Genomic DNA, 15,739 nt, shown 5'->3' on the forward strand with positions numbered 1-15,739 from the left:
CAGGCATGGATAGCATTGGGATTTTTATAACAAGGACACATGCTCACACATGTTTGCCTCTGCTATCGATCTCTCACGATCCAATCCTGCTACTCCCACACTTCCAGGTAACTCCTACTGTCAAGGTTCAATAGGGACTGCCTCAGTTGTATTGTCTTTGACATGAAAGTACATGTAACTTGCAAGTTGAGGTAAAAGCGGTGACATTATATGTCAAGCAAGTTGTCCTGATGCCACATACAATTGGTAAGCTTGTGACTTACTTTTGCTGCATATCAGACCTTGATAACAGCATCTTTAATGTTAATCAGGCAACAGAAAACTAGAAAGGGTAGAATGTAGCCCCTTTTGAAAGACATCCCACTAAGTAAAACTAAGGTGCAGTCGGTATACAAAACCAGAAAAAAAATGGGTATTGAGATGTACCCTTATCATACAACAGCAAGTAAATAATGCTGTGGAAGGTTATTTGAATTTCCTCAGTACATAGTACAGAGATGGCTTGAATTAGATATATGCCGTAGGTGCCCAACAACTCTACCCCCCTGGTAGTTCTATGAGCAAGAGAACACCCTTGAGAAAGAATCAGTCTCACTTTTGAACTATGTAACTTCCCTCATTACAAAGATGCTGACATTTTATGTCACAGCTTATTGCCTTTGGACTGATGAATGCTTCAGAGTGGATACACCACTCCATATTCGCAAATTTGTTCCATGCATCCTTCATATTCTCCAGTTCTCCTATCACCTTTAATGGCCAGTTACACCATTCGCACCTCAGAACTTGAAGCAACTTTCCAGGGCTTCATTTCAGTTCAGGAACACTGGAGCTGTGTGTGCAAAGAATCTGCAAGACATAAGGCATAGACTAGAACCTTGAACTCCACACAGCATCTTCTCCTTCACTGCAGCGCTCGTGCACGAATTTCAACCTGTCTACAGATTTGCATATCCCACTGCATGACCAATCAAAGGAGGCCACACAAGCACTTCCAGCTTGAGCTTTCCATTCACAATCTGCAAAATAGTGCAGTGTGAAATTGCTGGATGTGCAGGATGTGCAGCTTAGAAGCAGTTGTAAAGTAATAACTTTAAATGCTGCAAGATAACAACATGAGATTTTCAAGTAACCTGGAGGTGTTCCACAGCAAAAGCTGCGGTCATCTATTTGCTCGACATCCAATCCAATAAACCATGACCCCAAAGAAACGTCTTCATTTGCATACTTGTGCAGTATTGGCCTAGCATTGAGTCACAAACTCAACTAATCACAGACTACTGGCAATTTAAGTGAAGCAAAGCAAAAGAACTACTGCAGTTACAGAACTACTGAAAGTAAACTTACTGGTTGATTGAAATGTAGGTGGCAAGATCCTTGGAGATAACATACAGCTGACCAGTTGCATGTCGAAAATACTTGTTTCCTTCCTCCCCAAACTTCCAAAATTCGGGCTCATGATACTTAACCCCTCTATAAAGGTATAAAGGATACATAATGTAATTCAGCAGCCGTTTTACAGCTAAAAGGTGATGCTATAGTTATGAATGTACAGAATAAAGGACAAATGCACTTATCAAGCTTAAAATTTTGCTGTTTCTAAGTCATACTTTTGAGAAAGGACTGGTCCAGATTTCATGCACCCTATGTATACACGAGGCTTTGATTGATGTCTCACCAATGTGGCACCAAGCATTCCTGTTCCCCAGAAAAAGAAAAACACAGACACACACATAAGGGACAGTGGGCCTTACATTGTTTGGCTGCTCCTAGTGAAAAGAAAACCATTACCAGGATCTGTAAAAGGCCTCACCTAAATTCAAGTGTACATCATCATCAACTTTTACATAAAAATCTGCATCCCATTTTGCCACAGCCATCGAAAAAAACATCTTTGTTTTGGCAGACAATTCATGATAGCCTTCAATATGCTCCTAAAAATGAATCAACTACATAAGAAAACCAACAGCAGATAGTGTATAATGAATTTGAAAGGATGATTACTTCCTCAACATACTAATCTCAAAAAATCAGAATGTTGGGCATCTTCCGCATCAATAGCTCTATCCAAAATGCCCCCTGGTGTTGCACTGTCAGCATTATGAAGTTATATATTTGCAGGGATCAGTCAAGGCATTGGACAAAGGTAGTGTTTGAACAAATAAAACAAACGTCTGATTTTATCACAAACTTTTTTCTTTTGGTTTCTGCAACATACCTGTGGCCAATCACAAAACGAACAACAATACCCTTTTCATGCTCAAGCTGCTTCAACTTTTCTCCTGTATGATGTTTTAGGCAAATTTAATGATAAAATTGGAATATATATAATGTTATTATTTAACTGAGCCATACATCAGTTTCTTACCTTGAGGCATCCATGTTTCTCGAACTGAATCTCTTCTTCTGCGGCTGCTGAAAGCAGTATTGATCCCTACCACAATAAAAACCTTTGGTCTTTCTTCAGAAATCTCACCAAGAGGCTTTACAATTGCAGGAGAGCCAGCCTGCACAGTTCTAGCTGCTGCTAATTCCATTTCTAACATTGAAACGGTTTTGTCAAGAGTCCTAACATGTAAAAAAGCAGGTGTAAGATTGGTTTTGCACATACAGATCTAATTGAGATGAACGAAAGCACATCTTACACAGTTCTAGCTGCACTAATTCCATTTCTAACATTGAAACTGTTTTGTCAAGAGTCCTGAATGTAGTAAACAAGCAGGTGGAAGATTGGTTTTGCATATACAGATGCAATGTAGATTGACAAAAGAACAACTTAAATGACTACAAGCTTCAGCCACCATGGACACACACAAGCACAAACTTTTTTTAATTAAGTGAAATCATGCTATTGGATTATCTCACACATTGTTTTCTGTAGAATATCGATTTTCAATGCACATGCATGCACACATGCATACTGAGATAAAATATGACTCAAACACATCTACCTAATCACAAACCAGTTACCAACGCTGAGCACTTAGATTCAAAAGGTGAGTTACCAGCTGAGAATTCCTGATCACAAACCAGTTTCCAATGCCAGGCAGTCTCGTGTCAACATCATGCAGGGGTTTCCTGCTTTATATCATGTGCCGCCGTTGAATATTCTAGAACAAGAACTTTCCTGACTACCTTTGCTAGCTAGCTCTAATACCATATGAAGGCCATCTGTATCTAATGCAGGTAGAACTCACACTAGGGAGCCTCATATGGGACTATGCTCATAGGGGCATACTGTGATCAAGCTAGCTCGTATGGATACTTTCAGGTCACTCTTAAGATATCGTCACTCAATGAAACATTAGGCTGAAGAGATCCATTTGTATCATTTGGAATGGCTATAAATACTTCTCCGAGTTTTCTACTTGGAATAATTAGTACTAAGAAAGTAGAGTAATGAGATCCTTCATGGATGCCTCATGTGACACAAACATCACTCCACAATCACAAATGTTAAGAATGTTAAAGAATAACAAAATCAGAGTGCACAGCTGGATCAACATAAGCATGAAAAAGTGTCCACGACAGTCTACAACATATTCTCTAGTAGCAACAAGAAAGAGTTCTATCCTATAGTTAAACCAGATATATGTCCTTAATAATGCCTTGGAATAAAAGGTTGAAGATTGCACTTTCAAATGGTATGCTCACATTGGTCATGTTCTAAACCCCCCCAACACACCCCCCCCCCCCCCCCCCCCCCCGTACAGCCCCAAAAGAAGGCAAGAAAAGCAATTGACAACCAACATAAATTGTTGTGATAGTAATCGTAGTCAAAGCAAGTTGGTAACTGACAACACATCACTTACTTAATAGCTTCATGCGTCCTGGATACTTCATCTAATAAATCTTTTGCCTGCAGGTGTGCAGCCTTCTGCTGAATGGAGAGCAACATAGAAAACTACTTTACTTAACCAAGGCAAAATGATTGGTACAGATAATAAAAGGAAACCAACAAATGCTACTTATATCAGCATACATTTTTTGATTCACAGTTTTCTGTAGGAAGCTGGAGTTCTTCAAGCTGAACTCTTCTTTCAACATCACCAGATTTTTCACGAGATTCCAAAGTTAACCGATGTCTGCAAGAAGTTAATTATTGAGCTTGCAACTATTAGTTTCAAAGCGTTAAAAAGCAGTGCATATAAAAATTTGGAAAAGAAAGCTGGCTATTTTGGTAGGGCATCACTGTTGTATGTTGAAAATAATTAATTTCCAATCCAAATTTAAAAATTGATCATGCAATTCATGCCATGGCCATATTAGTGACACATCATTTAATCACTAGCCCATGTGACACATCAGTAGCCCATGATCATGTTTCTTATTAGTGGCACCCATGGCACAAGTATTTTATCTCCACAGTTATGAATCAAAGTCCTGAACACTATGCTAACACTTTAGAGCCATAATTGAAGTAACATCCATTCATTCAACTAGCTGGCGTTGTTAGAATTGGAAAACTTTCTTCTAATTAGCATAAGACAAGACTATCTAGTAAACTTTACAAAAAGGCACGAATATATTTGCTAAACCCTAAAGGTAGAATGTTCTAGGGGCCAAAATACTTTCAAAGAAGCCATGTATTTGTAAGGAGGTCTATTTAGTCCCCAATATCCATAATAGAGGAGCACAAACTATATTGTAGGGAGACTCACTCTTCGAACAACTTGCCTATAGGGCACTTGTTGGCATGAAGTTACTTGAGAGGATAAGGTATGGGCAATCACTTTCCTAGACCCAAAATGGAAGCTCAACTTTGACATTCCTCCAAAATATCAAAGGATGGAGATTAAGCTCACCTCCCAACCATAGAGCCAATATGGGCTCACCCCCAAGGCTTGGGCAAGCAATATAAAAGGCCAAGCTACCATCAAAAGGATTGATGTATGTGGATAAGACTACCAACATGCCTAGAGTCCAAGTGTGGTGATGGCAGAAGATATTGCACAATGAGCAATGTAAGTCTTTGTATAAGAATCCTTAACCATCTAGGACTCCATAACTACCCTAGCCTTTAAGGTAAGTATAGATGCATTCACCTAGTGATCCAAGGTCAATGACCGATGTTGCAAATAATTCTTGGATATCCAAAGTATGTAACACTTTTCCCTTATGAATGATTGCTATCCTCAACAATATCCTCAAGGGCGAGGTCTAAAAAAGCAACCCTTAAGTGAGTATATCGGCTACCACATTGCCTCTAACTATGGGCTACATAGTGAGAATAAATAATCTATCAAGTTTGTTTTGTCTACATTCAAAAACAAAGAGGAACGTAACAACTCATGAGCAATGTGCTTCAGATTCGAGACTTCCTTGATGGGGATCATTTGTTCACATTGTTCCAAGCATTCTTTCAAATGAGTTACATGGATCACTAAGCCATATGGATATACAAAAGTAAATCCAACTAGTAAGATTCATGCTACTTCTCTTCCTAGTAAATTGGAATGGTCTGCATTACCTTGAAGACAACCTTTAACACTTGCTGGCGTGCAATTTATTGAAGTCCTTCGGCACCTTCAACAACACTGTACATCCACATGCCTTCATTGGAACTTCCAAGGAGTATGGTACTAGTTAGCATAACATGCAACAAAGGATTGTATCTGAGAGTTGAGTACTTACCTTTACTTAGTTGAGTACTTACCTTTACTTATTAAATTGGAAGGCAATGCTGTGAGAGTGTGCAATGGAAGAGAATCATGAACACGAGAGAAAATAAGGTGAGAAGAGACAGCAAGAAGAGAAGAAAAGCCTGCACTGAACAATGAAGGAAAGCTGAATACAATGAGGAATCCCTGCACACAGCCCAAGGCGTCAGTGAGGGCACCAAACTAGGCTGAAGAATGATGACAGCACCTGTGACAGTGACATTGACAGCAACGGAGACGAAGTGTGCAGTCAGCAGTCCTCGCTGAAGACAAAGAAGAATGCAGCAATCTGAATGTGTGCAAACCTGCCAAAAGGACGAATGAATCTGCCCCACACTGGCTACTAATATATATTGCAAAAAAGGGCCAAAACTGGCCAACCAGCAGCCTGGAGGCCGCATCTGATTGTACAATTGGTCTAATTCCAACCATATCTCCCAAGCAATTGTCAAATGCTCAATGTGAGCTAAAACAGCTAGAGTGCAAGAGAGAAAAAGGAAGGAGCAAATGCGGGCATTCAATTTATCCCAATGTGCATGTACCTTGACCAACTCGGCTTTCTCATCAGCAAAAAGCTTCAAGGCATCACAAGCAATAGGATGGTCTATAGCCTCAATTACAAGCTCCACCAAATCATACGACTCCAGGATGGCAAGCATCATCTCTAATCAAAGGAAGTAACATGGGGACCTTACTATCCATAATAGCCTGAAATTCCACGTCAATCTCAGAAGACATTTGTCACCTGGATAACTTGCACAAAAACAAGGGCAACCCCCTCTAACTCTGCAATTGCTAGGGCTTCCTCCGCTCATCCCGAACCGATTTCAACCACTAGAGGGGATGAAAACTCAAAATATGCTCCAAAAGGCTGAAAATGCAGCCATTTCTCCTTCACAACCAGCAAAAACCTGCAAAAAACAGCAACTTCACTCCTGTTTTGCACTGCACCTGTTTGGAGTTAAGCATGCCCTTGAAAGGACTCAAGCAAAGCAAAAGAAAGCTGTTGATCATCACTGTCGTGAATTGATATTTTCACTTGGTGATTGGGTATTGTTGCGGTTTGAAAACGCACGCTTGAAGAAGCGGAAAGGCAAGGAAAGTCTTTTCACTAAGCTTAGTATGTGATACTATGGGCCTTTTCAAGTAACGGAGAAGATTAGTGACGTCAGTTATAGGCTGAAATTGCCTGACAATTGGAAGATTCATAATGCTTTCCATGTAAGTCTTCTTAGACCTTATGTGGGTGATGTGCCAGAAGATGTGCCAGTTGAGGAACAGCCCGAAGTTGAGGAACTTGATGAAATTCTTGTTCCAGAACAGGTATTGGCACACAAGGAAAGGAAAGTGAAAGGCAAAGTTGCTAGAAGGTATTTGGTTAAGTTCAAGAACTATCCAGCAATAGATGCTAAGTGGATGGACGAAGGTGAACTTGCAGAGTCACCTAATGTGTTGGAACTTTACCTTGAAGCATTTCGCTTGCAACCTACTTTAACCCCTTGTATCTCTAAGCTGAAATAGATTGTCAAAGTGACAATTGCTTAAGAAAGAAATTATGTACAGAAACAGATTTTGTACAGGTTAACACTTATTGTATCCATATGGTTTTCTCAGTGCTAAAGAAGTAAGTATTGCTTGCAAGAATACAGTTTTTACTTCTATTGAATTGAATACATGTTGTAACAATGGTTACTCGATCGGGTGTGTATTTTGTGAATTGACTCAATGGGGATATCATTTTGATGTACCGGCTACTAGATCTCTAGTTAGGGTGATGTGGAGTCATCAAATGAGAATCTGCCACTATGGGGATATCATTGTGGTGTACCGGCCACTATATCTGGAAACAGTGATGTGGAGTCACATGATGATAGTCTGCCACAGTGCCATGTTTCACAGTTAGAACATACATGTGTTAACAGTGTGTTCAGTACAAAATGTTGACTGATAGCATGTATGTGTGCTGCCAAGTGTAAGTTCACTGGGTTAGCTGGAAGCATGTATAACATTCATGCAAACAAGGACGTTTGCGATTTCGAGAGGGAGGTATGTCACGAGACTCTGACAACTATTACCTTTTTGTTGATTTCTTTATTATACATTTTATTTGGTTTTTCTTTTTGGAAGGATCCCTCTTGAAATCTAAACGTCTGAGTTGCATGGCCAGTATGTGAAACGGACAGGAATGTCTAGTGAGTCAAGACTGGACAGTTAAGGTCCAGTATAAGTCTGGAAGAGACTGATGGCACTGTAGATTAACAAGCCTAGAAGAGACTTGTGAAAGTGTATATGGACAAGTGTGTTGAAGAACTAGCCTGGAAGAGACTAGTTCAAAGTGAAGATGGACAAATCTTCAAGAGATTAGTCCATGAGGGGTCATCAGTGGAAATTCACTTTCAGTTGAGCTACATTACAGATTTGGATAGTCTACAAAGATGGTCAGAAGACTAGTGGGGATGCAATGGAAGCAACTCCTAAAATTTAGGGAGTTACTATTTTTGGACCCCAGAATCTGTTCGCGTTATTATCTTCGTTTTTGTACGAGGATTAATCCTTTGTCTGTGCCGAGGTCAAATTTTGAACCGAGGATGGAGAATTTTAGACCGAAAGGTTTAAACAGGAAAATTGTTACATGTATGCCATGTGTCACAATTTGGGCATAAATTCCCAAAAGAGAGAGAGGGGGCAGCACAAAAACGAGTTTCAATGCATGGGGGGCTCATTTTTGTGAAAGGAAGATGGATTGCTACAGATGGAGAGCTCTTGAGAGCTGGTCTACCTTGTCTATGATGCACAGAGGCTTGAGCTTGCTTCCTACTCTCTCTCTTTCTCTCCCTGACAGTACGGTTATGCTGCAGAATCAAGGGCCTTTCTTCTGATACAGGTACAGCTGTGTGGAATATGCTGTTTTTGCATGAGGCAAGAGCCTTTTTTTCTCCAGGAACAGGAGCAATTGTTTGTTGCCCACAAGTAGGAACAGGTGAGGGTGGTAACCTCACCAAGCAAGTGTCTGAAACAGCATTAAATCAGTTCTGATTCTGGACTGTTCAGAGGTTATTTCAGAGCCCAATTGATGTCAAAATCAAGGGGCATTTGGCCCAGATGATGCTGAACAGTACAGGGAACAATATGAGCTGAGAACAAGTGTCAGAACAGGTCTGAACCAGTAATTACAGTGGGCTGAACAGTACAGGGAACAATATGAGTTGTAAACAGGTTTCAGAACAGGTCTGAACCAGTAAATACAGCAGGTTGAAATGGCCAATTCTGCACTCCAACTAGAAGATTCAGACTTGGGCAGAGTTTCCCTTCTGGTCAACTTGATTTGGGTCAGTAATTGTACTGTTATGCTATCAAATTTCACCCAGAATAGGTGAAAGACAGCCCATTGTACTTTCTCTTTTTAAAAATAAAGAAATACCGCAAGGGGCGCCTAACTTAGGGGCCAACAGGGTGTATGTGTTGCAACAGGAGCATTCTAGCTTCCTGTATGTCTTCTTGATTCTGTGTCTTTAAGTTCAGGTAAAGTGGGCGACTGTTAAATTGGGTGAAAGCATTTATTTATTTTGGTTGTACACTACCGCCCTTCCCAATGAACAGGCTGGTTACAGTTAGCCTGTATTTTATCAATTTGTCATCTCCTAGTTGTGAGCTCCGTTAGAGTCTGATGAAGATAGAGGAGCTTTAACTGTTTCAGCCCAATCTAGGTGTATGCATCTCTTTTTCAGTGTGTCTAGAGTGTGTTCACACTGGCTCCAATCATAGTTGTCAAGTGAGAGCAAAATGTATAATACGGTGCAGTACGATAAAATATAGTACTAAATGGTACCTTAAGATTTATAAGGTACATTACAATATTAATACGAAATAAATAACATTAATATTTTTTAAAACTAGAAATAATAGGACGCATGTTTAAAGTCAAAATAGCCATGCCATTACAAAATAAGATGAATAAATGAGCCTTGAGGTTACAAGCTAAAATTGGCATATGCTAGGCCCTAGCGGTCACATGCGGTACAACAACATACATAGATAGATCATAGGTAGAAGTGGATATGATATACCGAAAAGAGAGAGACCTAGAGTGAGGCATCACTTGTTGAGCTAACATAAGCACTACATGCCGAATTAGCCACTTAAACAACCCAAAAATTGCTTATTTGATGAAAATGTGCGGTTTGAGAGAGTTTTAAAATTGTGCACGGTATGAGGTCTCGAAACTTTCCATCAAACGATACATAATGGAGGCTGGAAACAAGCGCTTGATAGATGTTTTTGCAAGTTCCAAGGCCTCTAGCTTTGCTGCCCACACCTCATTCACGGAGGACATCTCAACCAAAGCTACTTGTTGCTGTCTACATCCATCCAGCGCCTGTTTCCAGCCTCCATCAAACAATTTGCATCGATTTCTACTGCGTTTGCTAATCACCCACATCATCTGCAACTGGCAAACTGCTGCATTTGTGATCAAGTGTTTGTTTCTAGCCTCCATCACACAGTCTGCATCGATTTCTACTGCATTTGCTAATCAGTCACATCGTCTATAACTGGCAAACTACTCCATTTGTGATCAGCAGCCGCTGTACAAACTGCCACGTCATCATAACTGCATTTTTACTACCATCAACCTACCACGTCATCATACCTGCACTTTTGCCGCCATCAACTTGTTGCATTTGCAGTTTTCTCTCTCCTTTGCCCGTCCGCCAACACTAATCCAACATCACACACTCCTACCTTGCTGCATTTTGGGATCCGTCATGGGTATGACACACTCTCCTACTCAACACATCTACCTCAATCCTCAAGACACGAGAGTTCAAGGTACAATTTTCATTCCTACATAGTTTGTTTCTTGCATGATCATTGTATATTCAGTATTCAGTCATTCATTCAAATTTCCACTGTGTTCATTGTCTCTGAGTTACCCTAACCCTAGTCGTGCTCTTGTGCGTTTATGCTTTGTTATACCCTATCATTATTCAAATCTATTCAAACTCATTCATCACATCCATTCCTTCATATGCAGCTTTTGCATCACACGTGCTTCTATATGCCTATCGTTGATTCAATAGGGCATGTTAGAAGCCATGTCCATTTTAAGGGTCTTGGGTCGTTTCTTATGAAGCGTCCGAGTTACACCTATATAATAACAGCATTAGCCTTATTGTCCTTTGGCCAATTTGGCCCTCATCCGTGTCTTTGGCAGGCTCCCTGTCTCATTAGAAGATATTGGATCAAATTTATAGCTTCACCCGAACTAGTTCTCTAATGGCAGTCTTTAAGCTCAAGGAAGATTTTCAATCTCAAGCCAATGTTGCTAATGGCCCCAATCTCAATGTTACTTGATGATTGAACAGAAAGCAAAAAGCAGGAGGGCAAACCTGTTAGTGAACAGCATGCCAGTCAAGAAGCATGCGACACAGGCCACAACGAACAACTTTGGAGATATGGTGGTCGGTCCTCTTGAACGCATTGTGATTGGAGCAGTTGATGCGGCAGCAGCCTCTAAGAAGTTAAAGCAGATCCACTCGCACCGATGAGAATTCACGGATCACCAGCTCTTTCATGCTTTACCTGAGCTTAAACCATGTTCTAAATGCAGGATCGGCCATGTTTTATCCCACCCTTAATGCTCTGTCAAAGCTTCGAAACGGCTGCGCAATTAAAATTCTGCCAGCCTGAGAACAAAAACGTACTGCTTCAAAACAGGACCCCTTCTTTCTTCAGGGAAGCAATCTGCTTCCTGTAGTAATGCGCCCTCGTCTTTCTGCCGGGAAGCAAATCTGCTTCCCGTAAAATCGATGTGCTAGAGCATCCTGGAGCTGATCGTGGCTACGACGGCGAGACGAGGCAGAGGGAGGCAATGGCGGCCTGAATCAGGGGAGGAAGAAGGGAGGAATGTGGAGGGGAGGGACCTCGATGGTGATCAAGGATAGGATGGGGAATGGAAGGAGAGGCCTCACAGAGAGAGAGAGAGAGAGAGAGAGAGAGATGGAGAGAGAGAGAGCGAGGGTGTGTGTGTGAGATATATGTATATATATATATGTATGTATGGAAGGATGGAAGGGAAGAGTTCTTCTCCTTCTTCCTTCTTCTGCTACTTCTTCTTCTTTTTCTGATCTTCTTCTCCTCCTCCTCCTCCTCTTCTGCTTCTGCTTCTCCTTCTCCTTCTCCTTCTGCTGATGCTGCTGCTTCTTCTTCTTGTGATTCAGGGCGTTACTGTTGTGCGGCAGAAGAGAGAAGAGCTTGGAATTTTTGAATTGGAATCAGATTCCTGTGTGTATGTATCCCTATAGCCGGCAGCACCATATATAGAAAAAAAAGAAAGAAGAGAGGACACACGCGGACGCAGACACAGAGAGAGAGACAGAGACAGACAGAGAGAGAGAGAGAGAGAGAGAGATCGATTGCCATTTTCTTTCCTTTTTTTAAATCGTCCTTTTCGAAATTCGTTCAATCATTTCCGGTTTTTCTTTTGCCAGGGACGGCAAAACCGTCCCTTTTTCCACGTCGGCTTGTCCAGGTCACCTGCCAGCGTGGCCGGATACCTGTCTCGATGACGTCATCTGCATCTCTCTCGTTTTTCCCCACCACGAAATGCTTCGCATTCATTCGATACAGTGAACTCATGATTTGCAATTTCAATTTTTAATTCATAAGTCCATGAATTTTGTTTAAATACCAGCCTTGTCACGAATGGAAAAGGGTTAATCCAGCCCGGTTTCATCTATTTCGCCTGTCAAACAAACTTTAGAATTTTTATATCTCTACAACAACATACTAGTCGCTCCGCACCTAGACTCGCCCCGACGCTTCGCGCCGAGGCACACACGATTTGTCCCAGGGGCGGGTGTTGGACGCATGGCACCCGCCCCACGTTCTCTTTTTCTTCTTGTGAGGGAGGTGGGGGGCTGCCACGTGGCACCCGTCCCCCATCTCTCCTTAACTAATAGTATAGATGGTATGTCTCCTTAAGGACGTCACATGTCGCTTTTCATTGATATTATATATAACATACTTAAAAGTTTTACATGGTTTGAGGCTTAATCAAGATAAATGAAAGATGCTTCAAAAAACCCAGTTGTCACATGAAATATTAGACATCCAATCGAACCTGGACCTTCTCATTAATAAGTACAAAAAATGAGATGAGATGAAGGGATGCTTCGCAATTGTCCAAATCACGCTTCGTACAAAATTGACCATTTAGTGCATTTCATGCATCCCAATAGAGTGGAAAAAGTGACATTTGAAGGCCAATCTACAACATCTTTAAGCAAGGATTCACTATATTCCATTAGATTATCAAATTCTACAATGCAAGAAAACAATTGTGCACTTATACATGCATTATTGAACAAAAGAATGAAGAAATTGAAGCAAGTTCCTAAGAGCAATCTAACATTGAGCTAAGAAGGATCACTTATGTGATCAAAAGCAAGCTTACATCGCACTTGGTTCAATGAGAGTGAGAGATGAGGGAGGGTAGACATGAACCTTATGTCAGTCACAACACATCAGCCCTAACAACTTGATTCCTAGTCGAGAAGCACCTCACTTATCATGTCCACTCTTGCATATGACACTCCTGTCAAGGAACTAGTCCATCCACTTCCCACACACACACACTCACCCAAGGCATCGTTTAGTTTTTTAATTAACCTAGCATAATTATTTTGTATACTTACAACTAGCTTCCTTAATTAGCCACTTAGGAACTAGGTTCATTCATGTAACTTATTGCACAAACATGAAAACATGAATACCATCATTTGGAAAATAGTTTCTTTATTTCAAACAAGTGAGCAATGCATTTTATTGTCTGGCCATCCACTAATCAATGCCTAATAAACTAGGCACAAAATTGCCCATACCGAGTATTCACCATCCATCCCCTAACTATTATGAGGATCTTTCGGAACCTTCCAGGCTTGCAAGGCACGTATCCCTTCTTTGATGTCGTGGTTGTTATCCCCAAAGCCCCAGTAGTCACCATGATTATGGGAAATAGGTCACAATTGCAAAGAAACCTCTCACCATAGGGCTGGTCTTAGCACCTATGGCACTAATCTTATTGAGGAGCCTAACGAAATGCTTAGGGATAACCATTTCTACCATCTATACAAAACTTTCCAATCGATATTTTGTGTTGGAAAATGAACAAGCAATCAGTATGATTTATATATCCTTTCTAAGGAAAAATCATTGTTTTGAAGAGAATAATCATTTTCGTAAACAAGTCTTTCCGTGAGATTCATCAACTATTGTTGGAAAACAACCAAGATTTTAAGTACGCAATACCATAGCTTTAAGCCAATTGAGTTGCTTCTTATTTGAACTCTAGTTTATAGGAGGCACTTAACTAGCCGATGGAGGAGGAGGAGGTGCCATGCTTATGGTAGCCATGGCTTGCTTCGCTCCAAATGCATGTCTCTTTAGTTCCATATTGCTTACAACTCTTTAAACAAGCTCTAATGTGTGCAAAGTTCTAATGGTCACAAAAGCTCTTACTATCTCCAAGTACAAACATCTTATACTTCTATGGATCTTTTGGCTTATGTAGATAGTATTTCTAGCTTCTAATCAATCAAAAGCGTTCTTAAAACACAACTTCTCTCTCTCAATAAAGGCTAGAGTGGGCTAAATTATGTAGAATATAGGTAGAGTGAATCTATAGGATTAGAGGTTGAAATAGGGATTATTTCTAGCCAATACCATTGTTGGAAGTACATGCAAAACAAGGAATTAAATAGCTAAGGAGAGGGATAACTAGATTCCCTTCTTGTTTGCTCAAGACAACTAGATTAGGGAGTCAATCTGATAGAGTTTTAGCAAGGTACGAGCAAGTAATTGAGCTACGAAAAGGGTGTAACAATAATCGTTTATTCTTAGCTTTTGTGTTTAGGCATGGGGGTTGCCCCTAGCTTTATACGTGGGGCCATGACCTCTTTTTAACCCTATTTCTTAGTGTAGAGGTTGTTTTGGACCAATAAACCACATAGAACTCATCTAAGATTGGTTAACTCCAAATCTAGAGGATAGGGATTTTTTTCCCACTTCACTAATCTACTGTGGATTGCTCATCACTAATGACGTGACAAGCTTTCTTTATCTTCTCTTTTTAGTCCAAAATTGATATGGAAAATTAGGGGCTATTATCTCTAAGTTAACTCAATTAGAAAGAGGTCCAAAGCATGGGGGAGTGGAGTAGAAGAAGATTTGACCTTCTATACATCGTGGCACCAACCCTATGACCCTTCCATGCCAAATTGGTCAAATTCAGGCCCTTTAGAAAATATATAGCATAAATATTGTAGTTAATTCCTTTCTCATGTATTATGTTATTCTCCCTCTCCTACCTAAGGTTTAATGCCTATTTGAGTTTATCTAAAGTTGTTGCAAGCATAATCTAAGGTTTTGCATCAAATAGACATATAGACTAATAAGTAAACCAAATGAGGGCTATATTGACTGAATTTGTGTTTTTTTTTTGGCATAGTTAGTTCCTCATATATTATGTTATTCTCTCTCTCCTATTACTAAGGTTTAATGTTTATGTGAAGTTGCCTATAATTACGAGCATAATCAGACCTTTTCTATAGGAATCTCCAAGATAATTTAATGACGGCATGGTTGCTCAACAATATATAATCGACCCATGAGCCGTGCCAATGGAACAAAACCATGAGATAGATTTATTTGTTGCTATGAGAATATTACATCCTAGTGATGCTAAAGTAAAGATTTTATTTCTTTTGCAAGTACACTATAGTCTTTACCGTTTACAATCTTCATATGTATCTATATCGATATTTGGGAGACTCCTCACTACACTCATTATCAAGGATAGCTTCACATTGATTGATAGAGAGAGAGAGAGAGAGAGAGAGAGAGAGAGAGAGAGAATTAGTTGCCCATTCAAGCCCTCTTTCTTTTGCAATGCAAAACCACATGAATAAGACTAGCAAGTCCTTTATGCCCTATACAATTATTGAACTAACTATATAAGAACCTTTGAATTCCTCTCCACCTCCTATTTGTGCTCTTCATCTTATTACTATATTATTTTAGCT

At 40.3% G+C, this 15,739-nt stretch overlaps 1 protein-coding gene across 2 annotated transcripts; it reads right to left on the minus strand.

The window, feature by feature from the left end:
- Window positions 1-368: 368 nt before the first annotated feature.
- LOC148015365 (beta-1,6-galactosyltransferase GALT31A-like) lies at window positions 369-12,046 on the minus strand. 2 transcript variants are annotated; one of them, XM_087664923.1, is made up of 11 exons: window positions 11,048-12,046; window positions 3,983-4,085; window positions 3,813-3,877; window positions 2,369-2,568; window positions 2,219-2,282; window positions 2,018-2,090; window positions 1,814-1,934; window positions 1,611-1,698; window positions 1,348-1,473; window positions 1,134-1,243; window positions 369-1,019 (listed from the first exon to the last, which is right to left on the minus strand). In XM_087664923.1, the coding sequence occupies exons 1-11, from the start codon at window positions 11,137-11,139 to the stop codon at window positions 871-873; spliced, it is 1,191 nt and encodes a 396-aa protein (XP_087521049.1). In that variant the 5' UTR covers window positions 11,140-12,046; the 3' UTR covers window positions 369-870. The 2 variants fall into 2 exon arrangements, with proteins under 2 accessions (XP_087521049.1, XP_087521048.1); XM_087664922.1 differs by having other exon boundaries at window positions 3,813-3,880.
- Window positions 12,047-15,739: the final 3,693 nt, after the last annotated feature.

Source organism: Lygodium microphyllum, chromosome 24 (genome assembly GCF_053477565.2).
Source record: "Lygodium microphyllum isolate KBCC chromosome 24, Lygodium_microphyllum_v1.1.10, whole genome shotgun sequence".
In the NCBI taxonomy this organism is placed as follows: domain Eukaryota; kingdom Viridiplantae; phylum Streptophyta; class Polypodiopsida; order Schizaeales; family Lygodiaceae; genus Lygodium; species Lygodium microphyllum.

Excerpts from the sequence above, each read along its gene's own strand:
- LOC148015365 (XM_087664922.1), bottom strand. The coding sequence starts at position 11,139 with ATGCGTTCAAGAGGACCGACCACCATATCTCCAAAGTTGTTCGTTGTG. Across the intron at positions 3,881-3,982 it reads AAAACTGTGAATCAAAAAAT|CAGAAGGCTGCACACCTGCA; the intron begins GTATGCTGATAT and ends CTCTCCATTCAG. Across the intron at positions 1,474-1,610 it reads GGACCAGTCCTTTCTCAAAA|AGGGGTTAAGTATCATGAGC; the intron begins GTATGACTTAGA and ends ATACCTTTATAG.